Source organism: Fistularia commersonii, chromosome 6 (genome assembly GCF_037954325.1).
Source record: "Fistularia commersonii isolate RoL2024-O1a breed Wild chromosome 6, RoL_Fcom_v1.0, whole genome shotgun sequence".
NCBI classification, from domain to species: domain Eukaryota; kingdom Metazoa; phylum Chordata; class Actinopteri; order Syngnathiformes; family Fistulariidae; genus Fistularia; species Fistularia commersonii.
In genome coordinates, this window is record NC_141289.1 from 12,874,635 (window position 1) to 12,892,609 (window position 17,975).

The window sequence follows — 17,975 nt, forward strand, 5'->3', positions numbered from 1 at the left end:
TATGGAAATATCAAGTATTTTGTTCTAAATGTTTCCAATGTAGTACGATGCATCATTACACTCCAAAGTGCTTCATCTCCTTATCTTTACCAATAGCTTCCAAGAGTTTATTACTTATTATGCTTCACATGTTCCAACCCATCACACTGTTTATTGATAACTTTGAACCGAAATGTTTGATGAGGAAATACAAACATTTTCATTTTCCCGTGGACTTTGTTTCTGACTCTTTAAAGCTGTTATTTCTGCCTTGGACTCAACCACTTCCTTTTTATCTCACTTGTAAATTATATGAACACACCCCCAGTCCCTCCCTACCTTCATTGACTTCCAGCTTCTCCTTATTTCAAACTCTTGCTTGAGGGAGTTTGGCACCCTGACTGCGTTGTTATCTCTCCCTCTCCCCTCGTCGTCTGTACTTCAGACTTTTGGGGGAAAAGATCTGGAGCACTTATGTAACTGCTCTAATACAGGAGTCCTCCATTTTCAGCTGTTAGCGATTTACGTGGATGATGTTCACTGATGAATTCCTCCCTGTTCCCGCTCTCTCAAAGAAGTCTGAACCCTGCAATAAATATAAAAATATCAGCCTAAAATACTCAAAGCAACCTCCAATGAGTACTGGTCAGAAAATAATTCATTTTCAGTTGTAATCATAATTATTTGCAATTACTTATCTAAAATGTGAGACAACCCAGCCCTCGTAAATGTGTTAAATATCAGTACTTTGTAGTTTACTAATAACTTTTACAATTGTTCATTTTAAATACATACAACATCCTTTTGTTGATATATTTGATCACTTTCTGTGATTTGAACAGCTGTAAGTGCTACTGAAACCTGTCACACATTAAACAATCCTCTTATGAGACAAGGGACAAACCACTTAATGTTACAGAGGTCAATGTTAAGGCCCAAAAAAAAAGGAAGCTTATAGTAGAAATTCATTTTTACTAATAAACACTTTGAATAATGATAAGTTTAAAAATAAAATAAAAAGCAAGTGTCATAAAAACATTTTCTATTCTCAGAGAATTAATTCTAATTAATGTAAGGAGCTATGAAGTATAAGAAATAGCATGATGAGCCTTAAAGGGCAAAACAACTACCAACGTCTGGTGATATGAAGAATGATTATTGTCGTATTCTGTAGCCCCCTTTTAAAATCATATCCTGAATATATTCACTAAGGCACTCACAACAAAAATAAATACTCTTGACTGGCTTCTGATCACACAGACTAGAGTATAGAGATAGGAAGAATGATGTTTTATTCAAAAATGTTCTGCAGCTTTATGAGTCATTTTCTGTAACTGCTTACAAAATTCTCACTGACTTTTCTGCAGTGTCTCACCAGTGTCTTACATGTATTTTCATTAGAGATTTTTTGCATAGCCGGTCGTTCTAAGTTGTCCTGTTTATTTTACGGTTTTCCTCTGAATAGCCATTGTTTTTAATCTATTTTAGCAAAGAAAAATAAAAAAGACAAGATCTGTCTTTATATTAAACTTTATATTAAATTGATTCGTGATGCAAAGTCACATTTAAGATTGCACATATTAATGAACATATCAATATACAGGCCCAACCTTCAAAATCGGCAAAACTGGCTACTGACTTCTACTATCAACAGTACCAATAACACCTGAAATATTTTGCCCGTACATCTCTGGAAAACAGTCAGAATCAGAAAAAACTATATTTGTCCCCAAGGGACAATTGGGGGGCATAGGGGGTTGCAGCATAGTTATAATAACATAGGCATAATAAATACTGTACAGAAATTGTACCAGCGGATTAAAAGGACCGTCTGTAATATAACGTGGTTAGGTTTATGCTGCTAACCTCAAACGACCTCAGCTTCCTTAGCAGGTACTGCCATTGGTTACATTTCCTGATAATCTCCACAGTGTTGGAGGAGAACTTCAGGAGGTTGTCAATGATAGTGCCCAGGTATCTATAGTCCTTCACCGTTTCTACTGGCTCCCCTCGTATGGTGGTGGTGACTGCCTCTACCAGATGCCTCTGCCTACTCGAGAACGTGATGACCATGTCCTTAGTCTTGCTCACATTCAGCTTCAGGCAGGAGGCTTCGCACCAGAGTGCGAAGTCCTGAAGGGCTAAAGACTCGGTTGTTACAGAACTCAGTGGCAATAAGTGAGGAGTTCCCATACTGTGAAAAACCCGACAATGGACACGCACTTGCAGAAAACACTCTGATGTGCTTTAACAAAGCTTCAAAGCCTTTGTAGTTCTGCCTCTATCTGCAGGTTTATAAGGTTGACATGCAGATATAACATCGTCCCCAATCAAGTTCCAGGTCAAGCGTGTCAGGGGGTCATAAGTCTGAAAGTGAGGGCTATGAATCCTCGCTACGTCTTTATGTGTCCTCCACAAATGTACTGCCACTGTGATATTTCCAAGCTAACAGAACTGAATGAAACATTCATTATTACATACTGCCTCATTATTTATACCTTTCGAGTGGGTAGGTACAGGGGATCTAAAAGATATTCTTATGATTATTTTTGCTTGCCTAGTTGTCTTTCAGTACTTTGATCTTTTTGTACACTTGTACAAAAATGTGCATTTTCTATTTCACTGTATTTCTACATCAGTGTGACAAACTGGTGTCAGAGGATCCCATGCGATGCTCATCAGGAGAAACAATATTTTGTTCAATTACACAGATGCAATCTCTACAGGAGCCTCTGATTTTGTGACACGCACTCCACTACCTGAGAAACGATGTCGGGCTGAAACTGCGGCTTTTAAAATGCACAGTAACGCATTACTCTTTAATACATGATTAATGTGTGATTTATTTGTTTATTTGCCCCTCCCTTCTGCTTAAATTATAATTGTTTCAATTTTCACTGTATTTCAGTATGCAATATGTCTACTCAGTTAAAGAAGTGGATTCACGGAGTAACTTTAAGAAATATCACGTTAACACACCTTATTTTTGCCCTGCCCCTTGAAAAGTTGCGTGCACTTAAGTACCTATAATTGACCCCAAGGGGTCCATTAGTCTAGACTGTACCATAGTCTGTATCTATTTTTACTGTGTTGCTTAGTTACGCTGGCAAAGGGATGTGTGAGATAAATTTATATAACAGGCGTAAACAGCTTGTGTCATCTAGTGATGCGCGTTTTGATTTTCTTTACCTCACGAAGAAGTGAAACACTCGTGCTCGATAATGGGATAGGATTTTTCCGATGGACCCTCCCGGTCCGTGTCAAAACACAAACCTCCACTGTTAATGCTTCATTTCACATTCTTCCACATGACTGGGCCACAGTAGCAGTCCAGTACTCGCAGTCCCATTCCTTGAAATAATATTTCCATTCTGATGTGGGCACTAGATGATTGGGAAAACATAGTCTTTTTACCCAAGCTGTAAGGATGCAACTATCTTTGCCTCCGGTTGCTAGGTTACAAGGGCTGGTTCATCTTACCGCCACAAGTTAACCCCGTTTCCCCTCATTAGAAAGTTTCAGGGTGTCGGTGCTGCCGCAACTTACTTGATGTGACTAACAATTGCAAAAATAAAACAGCAAGCACACGAATAACACATTCACTGCAGGGTTTTTGCGCCCCTGCCACTTCAGACACCGAGAAGTCATTAGATTTTCTTTGGTTTCCGTACTGCGTGTGAGAGAGGTGCTGAAAGCGACCCGGGGAAGGGAGGTGTGCGGGGTATGACGGAAAGATGGAGGAGCGGGGATTGGAGGCTCGGGGAAGAGCAGGCAGAGATGGAGGAAAACAGAGGGGGGATGCGAATGAATAATTTAGCCCATCCATTCCCTCTGTGCTCCTCCCCGCTGAGTTGGTGATGTTACAAAGATAGAGGAGACGAGACAAAGCAGAGACAGGGAAGGAGGAGAGGGAGAGGGGGACAGCGAGGAGAAGGGCAGAAGTTAAGGAGATGATGGAGAAGAAAGGAAAAGGGCTGGATTAAAAAGAGGCGAAACCGAATTATCTCGTGGAAACATTGTGCGTCGATAGTGATTTAATGACTTTATATAAACGTCTGTGCTTTCACTTTGTGTTTAAGCGTGTGTCAGAGCAGTGAGACGAAGTCAAACGCGCAGTGCGATGAATTTCATCGCTGCCAGATGCGTGTGAGTTACACCCTCTCAGAATTCAGCAGGTGTTATCTGCCTTCGTTGGGAGACTCACCTGCGTCACTAATCACCCGTTGCCAAGGTAACAGTGGACTTCCCCGTCTGTCTGCGTGCGTGCGTGCGTGCGCATGTATGTGTGTGTGTGAGTGTGTATCTGTGGGTGGGTGTCTGAGTGTGAATTATGACTCATCCTGCTCAGTTCAGAGTGGCTATCCTCACACTCCTGTCTGGGGAACACCCACCCACCCACATCTTTGTGCCTCCCTCTCCCCTCTGATCACTAAGCCTCTTCCCCCTCTTCATCCTTTCCTTCTCTCCAGATTCTTTGCACCTCTGCTGCCAGGACTCTTACATCCCAACACATGGATTTGCTGTTTCTTCTCTGTCGCCTGCAGAGAATATACTGAGCACTTTTATCACCTTGAGTCACCAACATGTAGATTGGGGCCAAGATAAGACCCCCTACGGAGATAAGTTTGGAGTTTAGACAAAGTCACTCTGCTCTAAAGTCTGGAGTATTAAAGCTAGCTCTGTATCAGAAGGAAGTGTTTTATCCAAACAGCGCAAGTCTGAATAGAGACCCTGAAAAATATCAGCAGTTGAATGCACACAGTGTTAACGCTGTAGTCGTGTAATTTTTTGCAGAGTAATGTATTTTTATATTTATTCAAATTAAAATAATCAATCTCCTTATATCATTCATCATCCACCATCAGTGCCGTATCTACTGTCGTGCATCAATGCAGAAAAAAAAAAAACAAAGAAGCAAAAGCAGAAAAGCCATTTATAATTTGTACAATATCCAAAACATGAGGACATTAAGATATTTTAAATCCAGCCAGGGCTGACTATTTCTGTTGTGTCTGAAGATGGATGTTTGTGTGTGTCAGCATGATTTTGTGATGTGAGAGGAGGAATCATCACCACTCAAAGCTAGTCTGTCGCCATATAGCGATTAGAACGAACCAAGCGAAAATAATACCAAACAGGAAACAGGTTTTTTTTTTCTTCAAACAGGTACATCCTTTGCAATGAGAAATAATGTGATTATTTGTGTGTTTTTTCTTGTATTTTTTTCTGTGAGCTATTGCTTTTTTTGGCTCTTCACTGGATTATTTGGACAGAAACGCATCAGCAGACAATTAACTTTCCCCGTCTTGATGACAAAACAACCAAATAACTATCTTTGTTCTATTTAATCCAGTACTTTCATTAGTCTTTCAGCATTGCTCAACTTTTCAAAATAGTTTGCTTGCTTTTGGGTGGTATTTCACGAAAAAATACATCAGAGCTATCAGATATAGTATATCTATTGGATAAAGTATATCTTATCTCAATAAAGTATTTCTTGGATGGACTTTTTCTTTATTCTTTATACTGGTTCTTTGGGTTGATTTAAGTTCAATGAGTTCTAAGTTCTAAGTTTTAAGTTCTAAGTTGTATGATTTATGTATCTATGTTTCAAAGTAATTATTTTACAGATGAATAAGGTAGCAGGGGGCTCAGACTGTACGGTCATGAAATTGAGACAAAAAGACTGGAAATATCAGTGCACAAGAGACAATGACATAATCAAACTTCTTATTGAAAATAACTTTTGGTGCAACAGTTTTAGCTGACCATTATAAATACCAGGTATTTGTCACAAACACGATTTTTGCAGTTGTTACCAAATATTAATTATTATGCTGATATATTTTCACAGTGAAATCTGACTAGAAATACAGCATACAAAATGGAAGAATGTGGTTTGGCTTTTAGTAGTTTTCTATCAACATGTAAAGAAAAGTTATTGTTGTCAGTTATTGTTCACATTGTTGTCAGTTTCTGCAAGTCCAAAAATCCTTTCTTAAGATAAAAGACGGAATTCACTCTGAAATTTTATAGTAAATGGAGGCAAAATTCTCCAAGAAAAGTAATTTTGTCTTTAAGGAAGGCAGAAAAGAATGTTGTTCTCAATTGTTGCCCCTAGAAGGCGCCGTCGTTCCGTCTAGACACAACGAAAAGTCCGAGCTTCAAGCAGAAAAGAGGGCTGTGTGTTCTCCCATGGGACTTCATGGACGAATTTTTTTTCCTTCTCAGTGTTGCATATGTTTGCTTGTTTGCACGACTAGAGTGTGTTTGCTTGATTTTATGTGTGTGTCATTGTAATTGTGTGTAATAGTGTGTGCCATTGTGTGTTGAATGGAGGCAGGACACATCTTCTTTTGAAGTTGTGGGTCTGCGTCCCGCCTCCCCGCCATGTTATAAAAAGCAGCAGAAGGGATGAATTTTAATGTAAATGTAGCTTTGATTTATTCATAACTCCTCTGCTTCTGCTGACCTGGTTCCAATGCGCGTGCACGCACACACACAGATGCACACACACTTCTTTACTTTTTCTGCTGTCTGTGAAAGAAAGTGAATCTGTAGTCGCAGCTATTTTTAAATATAAGCTGGTCAGCAACATTGAGGGCATTGGAGTGATTCTGTCCAAGATTGTGGATTCGTCTGCTGATCCAGGAGAAAATGGATCTGGGGTGACAGACTGCTGCTGCATCTTCTTTTTAAAGTTTTGTTTTGAGGACCAAGTACATTAAAAAGAGCATCATACAGTTTCATTTCAAGATCAAACACCATCTCATGTTGAGATGTTTTGACGATCACTATGTATGCAACATATATAATTATGCATTTTTCTTCTTTCCTAAACCGGTGCTCGTGAATTTACCTGCACACATTGTGAGTTGCAACGGACTGACTGACGTATCACCACTATTACACCTGTTAGTGAACCTGCTGTTGTTCGGCTGAGACTGTCGGAGACACGCTGGCGCCATCGAGCGGCCGAAAGTGGAACCAGAGTTGGTCGCTGTCCGTGGTGCTGAAGTGTTGATTCCAAAAGTATCATTAAATGGATGCTCCAAGTTACCACTAATAAGTTTTTTTTGGAGCCACACAACATTAATGGACATATTGAGGAAAAATTAAAATTTGAAATCGATATAAATGATTCAACAATTTTTTCCGCACGTGTTTTTTTTTTCCCTCCCGGGCTTAAACAACGAACAGTGAATTCATATATATTGAAGAATTGATGACAAATATTCATTCTTCATTAAGGAATGTTTGAATGCTTAAAATGGTTCTTACATATCTTGGAAAGTCTGTCTCTCAGGAAATTACTGAGTATATATAAAACATATAAGAGATAACCTCAAAGGCTGAATTTCCTGTACATCTGTAAGTTTTAGTGTAACATAATTCAAAAATGGCCTTATTTTCCTGATAGACCAAATCACTTAAAAGTGACCTGACCAAGAGCTGGAACAAAAACTTGAAATATTGCTATAATTGTCATTGTTATAAACTTGCAGGTCAGTTTTGAAATTTGAAGACAATAACTGTGACACAATTTAGAATATAATATTATTTCCCTCTTGAACTTTTAGTTTTGAATCCATTCTTCCTGTTTCACCCAAACTTTTAGTACACTTTTGGTCATAAAACTTGAGATATTGCTGAAAATGCCCTGGAAACGTCTCGGGAACTGACCTCTGAAAGCAATTATTGCTTTCGGACAGCCTGCTACAGGACCGCTACTTAAAAGAAAGAAAATTATAACTACAAAGAGTTGCTGTGGGAGCAGAGATAACGGTCGAAACATGGGTGAGGATTATTAGATTATGGATTAAGTATGTCCAGGGGAATGTATAACTGTCTGATTAATAATAAACTTATTTATAGAATTAATTAAACCCCTGGTAAAATGATGAGGTGGGGATTCAGAAGCTTTGATGAATGCTTCTGGATGCTACTGGTGGGACTTTCTATTGTGATCATGCCCTATGATAGATCTTCCGTGGTCTAAGATTATCTCCTCCATTAATACAGTGATGTCGTCTGAGCTGCTGCAGGGACCTCTGGCTTGCTTTTCGGGGGGAGGGGGCGGGGTATCCCTCTGGCCACCAGACTGCCTCATGGAAGAGAGGAGGAAAACATATTGTCCGATGCAGCAAGATGTTTTAAGATGAGGGTTAAGGGAAAATATATTGTATACATATATTTATATGTAAATATATGTATGTCCATGTACATGCCAATGTTGACATACTATATATAATATTCTGTGTACAATGAGGACTCTGGCCTCACAGCCACACGGCCCCGGATTTATATCTGAATGGGTACTGTTGGTGTAGAATTTGCATGTTTCACAGATTCCCTGTCAGTTCTGCACCTTCCTGCCAAAGTCCAAAAACATAGGTAAACTGAAGCGTCTAAATTGTCTATATTATAGGTCTGAATGAGAGAGTGTATGGTTTTATGTCAGTAATGGATATGTGACTAGCCCAAGTTAAAACCTCTCTGCTCATCCAATCAATGTCAGCTGGTATTCATCCCCTTCCCAATCCACGACACTATGCAGAAAAAAACGATTTAGGGAAAAGATATATACATATGTAGGCCTATATATATATATGTGTGTGTGTGTGTGTGTGTGTGTGTGTGTGTGTGTGTGTGTGTATGTGTGTGTATGTGTGTGTGTGTGTGTGTCAGATATTTGGATGCTGACAATAATATTCTGTATCTACGGGTTATATATAAACTAAGCAACATTTGATAAATGTGTGAGATGCTATTTGCAGTGTATACATATACAGCTTGCTGTTGATTTTGCTTCATACGTGCACGTATACAGGTATAGCACTTATTTTGAAAGATTTTTATGGGTTCAAAAGCCCCAAAAGGATCACAAGGTACAAAGAAAACTTTGTTTCTTATTTCAACTCTTCCTTATTTCCAATACTGTTATTTTCATTTTCATTACTAGCTTGGCTGAAAGTGCACCTTTGGCAGAAGTGCAGGTTAAATTAATCAACTGTGTCAGTATCAGGCTGAATTCCACAAAGATGGTGATTGTAATCAACATATTAGATGACAATCCTCCAATTAGACTTTTAGATATTGACATTTAGTTCTGACAGAGATGGAGGCGATTAATTCAATGGGGATTGTGAACGTGCGCGCCAGATAAATGTGCAGAATGTGTGTGAAAATGTAAAACATCTGTAATGGCTCTCAGAAAAGGTCAGGAGGTTCCCACACACATCGATCCATATCTCACTGACCTCTCAGTCATGTGTTTGCAAGTAAATGATGAGAGTATAATCAAATATCAAGTAAGCACTAAAAATAGGCTGTTGAGCCTTCTACCTCTGGATTTTACACCTTTCCTAGCCTCCTGGTGGGGAAATAAACCAGTTTCGTATTGGCCAGCATGTGTGTCTGCCAAGCCTAATTTCTTGTAGCCAACTACACAAGTCATTATTCAAGTCTTGTTTTTAAAGTTTTGGATGAATTTTACTCCACGGAACTCCCCAGAATTTAAAGCAGAAGCATAATGGGAGGTCTTTGTGTACAGACGAGCTCTTTATCAAGCTGCCTGCAGCTTGACTTTCATGTGGCATCTGAAAGACCAATTAATGTTGGCATGTAGGCAAAATCTCTACTGCAACTTTTCAAAAGAACGCCACTTTTCCACACAGTTGATTCCATCATCTGGTCTCAGTGTCATTCCAGACACATTGCTACCCCGTTGCTGTCCAGATCTGTGATCACTCCACATAATGTTGCAGCACAGAGGAAGTGGAAAATCAGTCTTGTAATACGACCTCATAGCCAGAAACCACTTCCAAAGCTCGAACCATATGTTCGCCAGACAAACCGGACATGTGAAGCGGTTCTCAAGTTCATCAGGCTGTCAACCTAACCAACCTTCTGCATTTTTAAACCCTTCATTCATTCAGGCTGTCATGAGGCGCGTGTGTGGGACAAAGTAATGAGTGGAGCAGGTTCCATTGTCAGGCCCTGTGTCTCTTTAATATACAAGTCACTTTAATTACTTGCCACTGTGAGATGAAATGTGACAATGATTAAAGATGTTCATAAAATCAGAGTTTCTGCTGTATTCCGCCTATTACTTCCAACAGAGTTGAAGACATGATTCAGAATTTAAAACATTACTGACTCATCAATTATACAAAAGGTAGATCATACAATTGGAAAATATAATCTAAATTCTTATAATACTGCTAATAATAATTAAATTAATTCAAAAAACATTATCATTATTATTATTATCATTATTATTATTAATATTATTTATTGGCAATAATAATAATAATAATAATAATTATAATGATAAGGCCTTTAATATAACAACTTTAATATAACATCAAGAACAATAATAAAAATGATGATTATAATTTTCATTATAATTCACATACACACACATTAATAGGTGAATATATTCGACACCACACGGTGTCACCTGAATATTGGCCTATTAATGGCTGTAAACCGGGCGCGTTGATTGGTCGCAAAGAAAATGGACACTTCGACCATCATTGAAATCGTCGATTCCAAATGTATACATATATATACACACATTTTGTGTATATAAATAAAACCTCCTTTAAGTGGCTTTAAATGTGAAGCCGTTACTTGTATATAATTGGAAAAAACTTTCACCTCTTGAAGTAAATGTCACACTGCTAGCTTGTTTAAGGGATGGGGGATAAGTGGTCCGCTCCACCGGCCCCTGATGACGATGACAAGTTGTTTTTCAGGGCGCGTGTGAGACGGCTCGCTCAGCGCGTGTCTCCGGCAAGTGTCTGCTCCCCGAGAGCGCCCGCGCTTTCCATCGTCAAACTAGCACTATGCACTCATTTGCACATCCGGTTAGTACCTTCAAAATAATAACAGAGCCAGACAGACAGACGCTTACTTTTCTATATAAGCAAGATTTTGAAGGAATCTTTCTCTTTTTCTTTTTCCTCCCTCTTCTTGTTACTATATAAAATCCACTGAACTCTTGGATAGCATTTGAATAGGTTCCTATGTTCTTCACAAGATATCCATCATTTGTCTGCTTGCGATATTTATCTAAGGATGTGGAACATAAGATTTAGTTAGCATGCTTTTAAATATTACGTGTTAGTTTCACAGAAGACCTATACAAGTGGAAGCTACTAGAAATTCTGGTCCGCTGGCTTCAAGGGATCTATGTTGAATAGATGATGAATGAAAATTTCAAAGCGTCTTGTTTGTGGACTGTATTAAGTTGGTTCATAATTGCAATTTTTGAATTGTGATAGTACATGTATCTGTTTGTTGTCAAATATCGCAGTGGCAACTAGAATTGTTTTTTTCTCCTGTAGATTTTTGTGCTACTTATGGCTAGATGTGTATAACTGCTGCGATTGGGATTGTGGTCCAAGTTGAGACGGTTGGGTTTGTTAGTGAGTGTGATGAAAAAGATTGTAGATGACAAGAAGATTGTAATGCAGAGACTTTACCATGACCTGGATGATAGCGTGATGGAAAACCAGCATTGCATCGAATGTTTTTTACCTCTTTCTGCCCTTCATTCTTTCATCACAAACCAAAACAACGATAAGAAAAGCACCCCTCTGGTGCTTTTACTTTGAAATCCAACCCTCACCACTTCCGGTGGCGCTCTGGTCTGACTGTCGCTACTTTTCCTCGCATCTGGAGCGGCTCGCAGCTGCACGCGCGCCTCGCGCTTTTTGCCCACGGAATACAAACGGACGCGGGGACACAGACGCGCGTCCGCGAGCCACGGGACGATACACCGACATCCGGGTTCCGGTTCGAATCACTCACTGGTTCGGCGACGGTTCGGCCGTGTGACCGACCAGACAAGACCCGACTGGTGAGACGTGACGGACAGGTAAACGGCGGAACGAGCGGCGCCTCCGACACGCCGCAGCGGAGCGTCTACTTTGGCTTCCATGGCTGAAGAAGACCGTTCCAGCCGGTGAACCCGTGTGGAGGGTGTTGGAGGAGGGGGTGGAGGAGGAGGAGGAGGTGGTGGTGGGGTTCGTGCGCCGCTTCGTCTGCGCCCCCCTCCCGCCGGTCGCCCCCCCCTCGGCCCCCCTCCTCCGGTGGACGCGGCCGAATAGACCGGGGACGCGGACGGGGGAGACAAGCTCGGCGTCGTACGGGCTCTTTCTCGGGGAGACATGGCAGCGGCCATCGCCAGCGGTTTGATCCGGCAGAAGCGACAGGCGAGGGAGCAACACGCCCACCGGCCCACCGCCCACCGGCGGCGGAAAAGCCCCGGCAAGAAGCAGGGGCTGTGCAACGGGAACCTGGTCGACATCTTCTCCAAAGTCCGGATATTCGGCTTGAAGAAGCGGAGGCTACGGAGACAAGGTGCCGGGGTGCGGGGAGCGGGGGGGGGGGGGGGGGGGGGGGGGGGGGGGGGGACCGGGACCGGGAGGGCGGACGGGCGCGCAAGTGCATGCGCGTGCACGCGGACATATCGATATACCCACAGCACACAAACAATTACGCGCACGACAATCTTTCTTAAACACGTACCTGGAGCCGTGTCACCGCGCACGCTCTCACGCACGCACACACGCACGCACGCTCTGTCATGTCGTGTAGTGCCCTATGGTTCAGTGGTTTCCAGGTGCATCCATTATTGAAGCCACCGATTAGGCTGTCTAGTCTGTCTCTCCTGTGCGTGTGCGCGTCTGCCCGTCGGTCTATCTCCACCTTGCTATCTCAGATCCAGCTCATAATTCAAACTGTCCACTCACCACGGTCACACGCTCCCTTGCATGGATTCACACCGACGCCGACAAGATCAGTTGTTTTTTTTTTTTTTTTTTTTGGAAATGCATCTTTTGTTCCCATCATTATTTTATTTATTTATATCCTTATTTTATTATTTCATCTGTTTCTTGTACGAAGCTGAGTTCAGAAAAAAAAAAAGTCAATGAAATTAATAAAAAAAAAAATCTTTCTTTTTTTTATCTTCTCTATTTTCTGAAATCCCAGGACAGATTTTTTTTTTTCCGCCGCCAGTGTATTGACAGGTAATTGAATAAAGATGAGAATTCAGATAAATTAGGATCCGGTGATGGTTGTGGTTAATTGATTGTGTGAGAAATCAGCAGATGACGTGTCTGACGGAAGGAGTGGGGACAGAGGGAGGAAATAAAGGGAGGACAGAGGGAGATAACGCGCAGGGATTGAATGTGAGGAGTCATGTTGATAGGACTTGGTATTCACCAGTTTGGTCTGGTGACTGATGGGGATTCGTAAGATGCCCTCTCTTTTCCTTTTCTCCTCTTTTGGCCTGCTTTTCTCCTCATACCTCTGCCCTTCACCTCCATTAGTAATACCTCCTTCCTTTATCCCCCCCCTGCCACTCTTTTTCAGTCTACTTCATTTGCCCCCTTTTTCATCACCTTCTCACTATTCCATCACCTTCTCTGCTTCCTCTTTCCTGGTTCCTCCTCTGCCCGTTCTGCTCCCATCTAAGTCAACCTCCTTCATCTCCTCTCCTCTTCAATTTCTTTCTCTTGGCATTCAACCCACACCCAAATCTCGACTCTTTTCAATGAGGCCTTTGCGGATTTTTCTTAAGGTAAAAAAGATGGAACGCCCCCCCCCCCCCTTTCTTCTAGTCTACACCTCCTTCCTCCTTCTTCCTTTCCCATGGCTTCTTTCTACCTCCTCCTCCTCACCATCCTAATCCTCCCTTCCTACCTTAGATCTTTTCATCCAGCCTTCCAGCCTCATGCTCACTTCTCACTTTCCTTCCAATATAACATATCTCCTCTCCTCTCCTCTCCTCTCCTCTCCTCTCCTCTCCTCTCCTCTCCCTTTTCCTCGCCTATTGTAATCCTACCTCGATATCTCAGATCTTTCCGGCGCTCCCTCCTGATTCATTTCATTCCTTCTCCCTCTTTCTCTCTCTCTCCTCTTTCCATCCATCCATCCTCCCCTCCTCTGTGTTCCCCGACTTTGAGAGCCGCTGGTGAAAGCCTGCCAGCGTTAACCGCCACTGTGTTTGTGTGTGAAAGATTTGCCAACATCGCCTACTGTCTTCCAGAGGTTTTATGAAGGAGAGATGGGCAGATTCGACTCAGACCGATTCGTCGCTCTTTCAATGACGGGGTTCAGTGGAGCTTAAATTGCCGTAGTTTAATCAGGTGGAGTTTGATAGACGTGACACCCAAAATTGGCATTTTAATAAGAAGTGCGGTTTGAGTCCACTTTTGTCCTGTCCACAGCCTGTCAGTCTTTTATTATATTTTCTTTCCCTTGATTGGATGTGAAAGAGAAGTGCGCCAGCAGTGGAATCGGCCAATAAAATGGCGGTAAAACCACCTTAAAATAGTCCCCAGTGTGAATTTTAGTGGTAAATTTGACTTCAAAATGTTATTGAGCGATACTTTCCATGGTGATGAAATCTTTTTTTGACCTGTTTATCTTCTAAATCCCGCCGTCTGTCTCACGACAGCAGCAAACAAAGGTTTTGTGATCCTACATGCTGCTACTAAAGTGCACCTGCTGTCATGTGTCCAAATCACAGCAGCTCAGGCCAACAGGCATGCACGCAGGCACACACACACACACACACACACACATACACATACACATACACATACACACTCATACACACAAACAGATGCAAACCCAAGCTCACAGGTATACTCTCATCTGTTTCTCCAGGGCTTATTCAGTGACATTTAAAATAGAGAAACATTTTTTTCCCACATAATATTTCACGTATAAACACATCATAGATGAAATCTAGAGGATGCGGCACAAATACAGAGACAGGAGGAGGACATTCTGGAGGTTTTTCAGGCAAAGTGCAGTATGTTTTTATATATTCTGAATTTTGAGCTGTGATGTCATGCCAGTGTTTTTTTTTTTATGCTATCACAAATCGTGACTACACCCGGACATGGATCAGCACCAAGCAAATATCTTCATGTTTTTTGACCATTTATTAATCTTGAAATTCAAATAAACTTTTTGCATTTATCTCTAGGAATGAAATATGAGTGCAGTGGCACCTTAAAAGCCATAAGGAAAAAATAATCTTCAAATTGCAACCACAGAGTAAGCGGTGATGTACTGTAACTATTCAATGTCACAGTTTTTTTTTATTGAAATGCTCATGCCAGGGACCATTCCCCTTCTATTTATTTGTGTTGTCTAATTTCCACGCAAAAGTATATATTATAGAAAATATCTACAAAGAGTTTTAGGATGGTCATTTCCCCGGCTTTCCACTGAACGGCTCCGCTTAGACTGGTTGCACAAAAAAAACAAGAACAGTGAGATTGAAATGATTTGAGTCTGTCTGCGGTGGACCAAGTGCTCTAGTTCCTCTTCTCCTCTGACAGACAGTTGCTGGGCAGGTGAAATGCTATTTGGATCCATCAAGTCACACAAAAGAGCCGGTCTCCCCGCTGGAATTATGTTTACTTAATGCATTTAATGATAGACTGTGTCATTATCTTAGCTGAGAGCAACAGGAACAAATGTACCTGAGATGAGAAACATCGCTCTGTGTAGTCAAAGGCTCAGTTGCTCTATTAGTAATGGAATTTTTAAGTATTCAATCAATAAAATGAGTAAAAAAATAAAATTTCATCTTGATTTAAGATGTGCAAATAAAATATCTTAAAATGTCTTCATACTGCTACCACACTGTTATTTGTGCATCGAAGGAAAACACAGCAACACCAGAACAAAAAACTGTTAGGAAACGCTTTCCAAACAAAATACTTAATCTCTTGTCTAAAGCCGCACAGATAAGACCTGCAGAGAAAGCATTCCCACCCCAAAAATAATTTCCATTATTTTAACCCGAAGTACCGGCCACGAAGGAGGTCTCGATACCAAAAGCATTTCTTTAATCCTTACACAACAGCCAATTTAACATGAAATTGACATTTTTTGCTCAATCTTGCCTAAACTCCGAATCAGATTAAGACTTGAGCAGCTTTCTGTTGAAATTAAAAACAAACAAACAGACAAACAAACAAAATACTAAATCATATGTACACTGATTAATATTGTTATATTGCAGCCAGCAGCCACCTCCTGTTCCTTAAATTAATTTTTCGTAATACGTCTTTGGCATAGTCCCTCGGCCGCCGTGCTCACCGACACGCAGCATGGCAGTTGCACAGGTCAGAAATTTGACTGGAGAGCGCTACAACAGAAAATTACTTTTGACAACAGTCATGAGACTTAGTCAAAATATCAAAATGAAGAGTTACGTGGGCTCATGTAAGGACAGTCATCCGTCAGATATTCACCACAAGTAAATAAAGTATGTCTAACGAGTTAAAGCGTCTAAATTCTACTTTTCTGACACGGCATTAGAGATCTGACCTTTCAAAATATGATATAAATTACCCAATTAAAAATGAAAGTTTCCCATCTTTCAATGCTTTCTTTTTCTTGTATCTTTCTATTTCTTTCCCACAGGTTTCCAGGTAACTGTTCTGATCAATTTTAGCAAACGTTTTCCGGTATTTTCTTGCCGATTAAAAACCAATTCACTGCCAATTATTAATTTATTTGGCCTAGACAATGAATCATGTCTCAATGCAGACCAAACTATAGTATTTCACAAGAATAAAAAATCCACGATGCTCTGACACCGTTAAACATGTATATTAATGTATTGCTCAGCCCTTCAGAGCTGTAAATCAGCATGAAAACACCCTCTGGTTGGGGAAAGGAGCTGAACCACTGTGCTCTTGATTTGTCGAGATCCCGTCCTCACCCACGATCATAAACTCTCTGTGACGACTGAGACAAGATTATGGATTCGCCGTTGAAAGGGGTTGGATGATTTGCTGTGTGAAATGCTGAGCGGCTCGTCTTCACAGTGAAAGGGGTTTGGATGTATTTTTTTTTTTTTTTTGGCGATGGAAAGGGGAGAACATCACGGATCCTGATAGATTGAAGTAATGTTATTCAGTGTTTGGCAGCTTCATCACCTCTGCTCGTCTATATCGCCCTCCTCCCCTCCCCGTGATGGACCGGCACTCCCTGCACTGTGTTTCCCATGACTCTAAATCAATGCATAATAATAAGCGGGTATAGAAAATCAATAGTGTTTCCCTCTGAAGTGTCGTCTTGCCAAGGCTGGAAATGCTTTTCAAAGTGCATGAAGAAAATACACCTTTTATAGTCTCAACTAAAGAAATATTCAAATCCTCAGCTCATCAGACAAATTGAGCACACAGACCTTCATGATAATCAACAAACTGCATCACCGCTGCCATATTATGGGTGAAGGACATTTAGTGTTGCTGAATTGAGTCTAATCTGTATTTTTACAAGAAACCTGCCCCCAGGAGCTGCTCTGATCGCTCATCAGCCTGATTTGAGCGAGGCTGAAATGGACACATCCTGTTGGTTGTTGTGAATTCTTCACCGGGGTGCTATTTGGTGAGATGACCGTGTGTGTCTGCACGCGTGTGCCCGCGCCCGCCATGAGGGAAGGGAAGGAGAGAAAAGAAAGGTTGTTTTTTTTTTGTATAACATGCAGCGCTTATATTCTCTAAGACAGTATGGAGGGTTGTGCTTGATCAAATTAACAGACAGTGTGACTTGTCAAATCAGTGACGCAGCCTGACAGCTTGACTGATCGAGTCAGTTCACATTATGGTGAAAATACCACTGTATGTGTGTATGTGTGTGTGTGTGTGTATATGTGTGTGTGTGTGTGTGTGTGACTGTGTGAGCGTGCGCACGCGGTGGATGGGGGAATACCCTTCTGCTGGAACACTCTGGAATCACGAGACTGTTGTCATGGCAACGAGCGAATGGGAATTTCCCTAGTAACAGACAGGAATATGGAGATATTGGGGAATAAATGGGCACATCACCTTGACGGTTGCTAGAATGTCACTGTTGCAACCTTTGAAGGCATTGGGCTGCAGTGTGTTTCAGTGGAGAGGGGGATGTTGGATGGATGAACAGACAGATAAATAGATGATTAGGAGATGCAG

General features: G+C 41.2%; 1 protein-coding gene across 2 annotated transcripts in view; it reads left to right on the forward strand.

The window, feature by feature from the left end:
* Positions 1–17,975, forward strand: part of LOC147233405 (fibroblast growth factor 14-like) — a 63,932-nt gene that overhangs the window by 15,331 nt on the left and 30,626 nt on the right. The window contains exon 1 of one of the 2 annotated variants that reach the window (XM_086148212.1): positions 12,090–12,348. The exons of the other annotated variant lie outside the window; for it this stretch is intronic. Coding sequence (XP_086004338.1) covers positions 12,156–12,348 — 193 coding nt within the window. The 5' untranslated portion in view covers positions 12,090–12,155. Of the gene's footprint in view, positions 1–12,089; positions 12,349–17,975 lie in introns of those variants that run through there. 2 annotated transcript variants of the gene reach the window in all.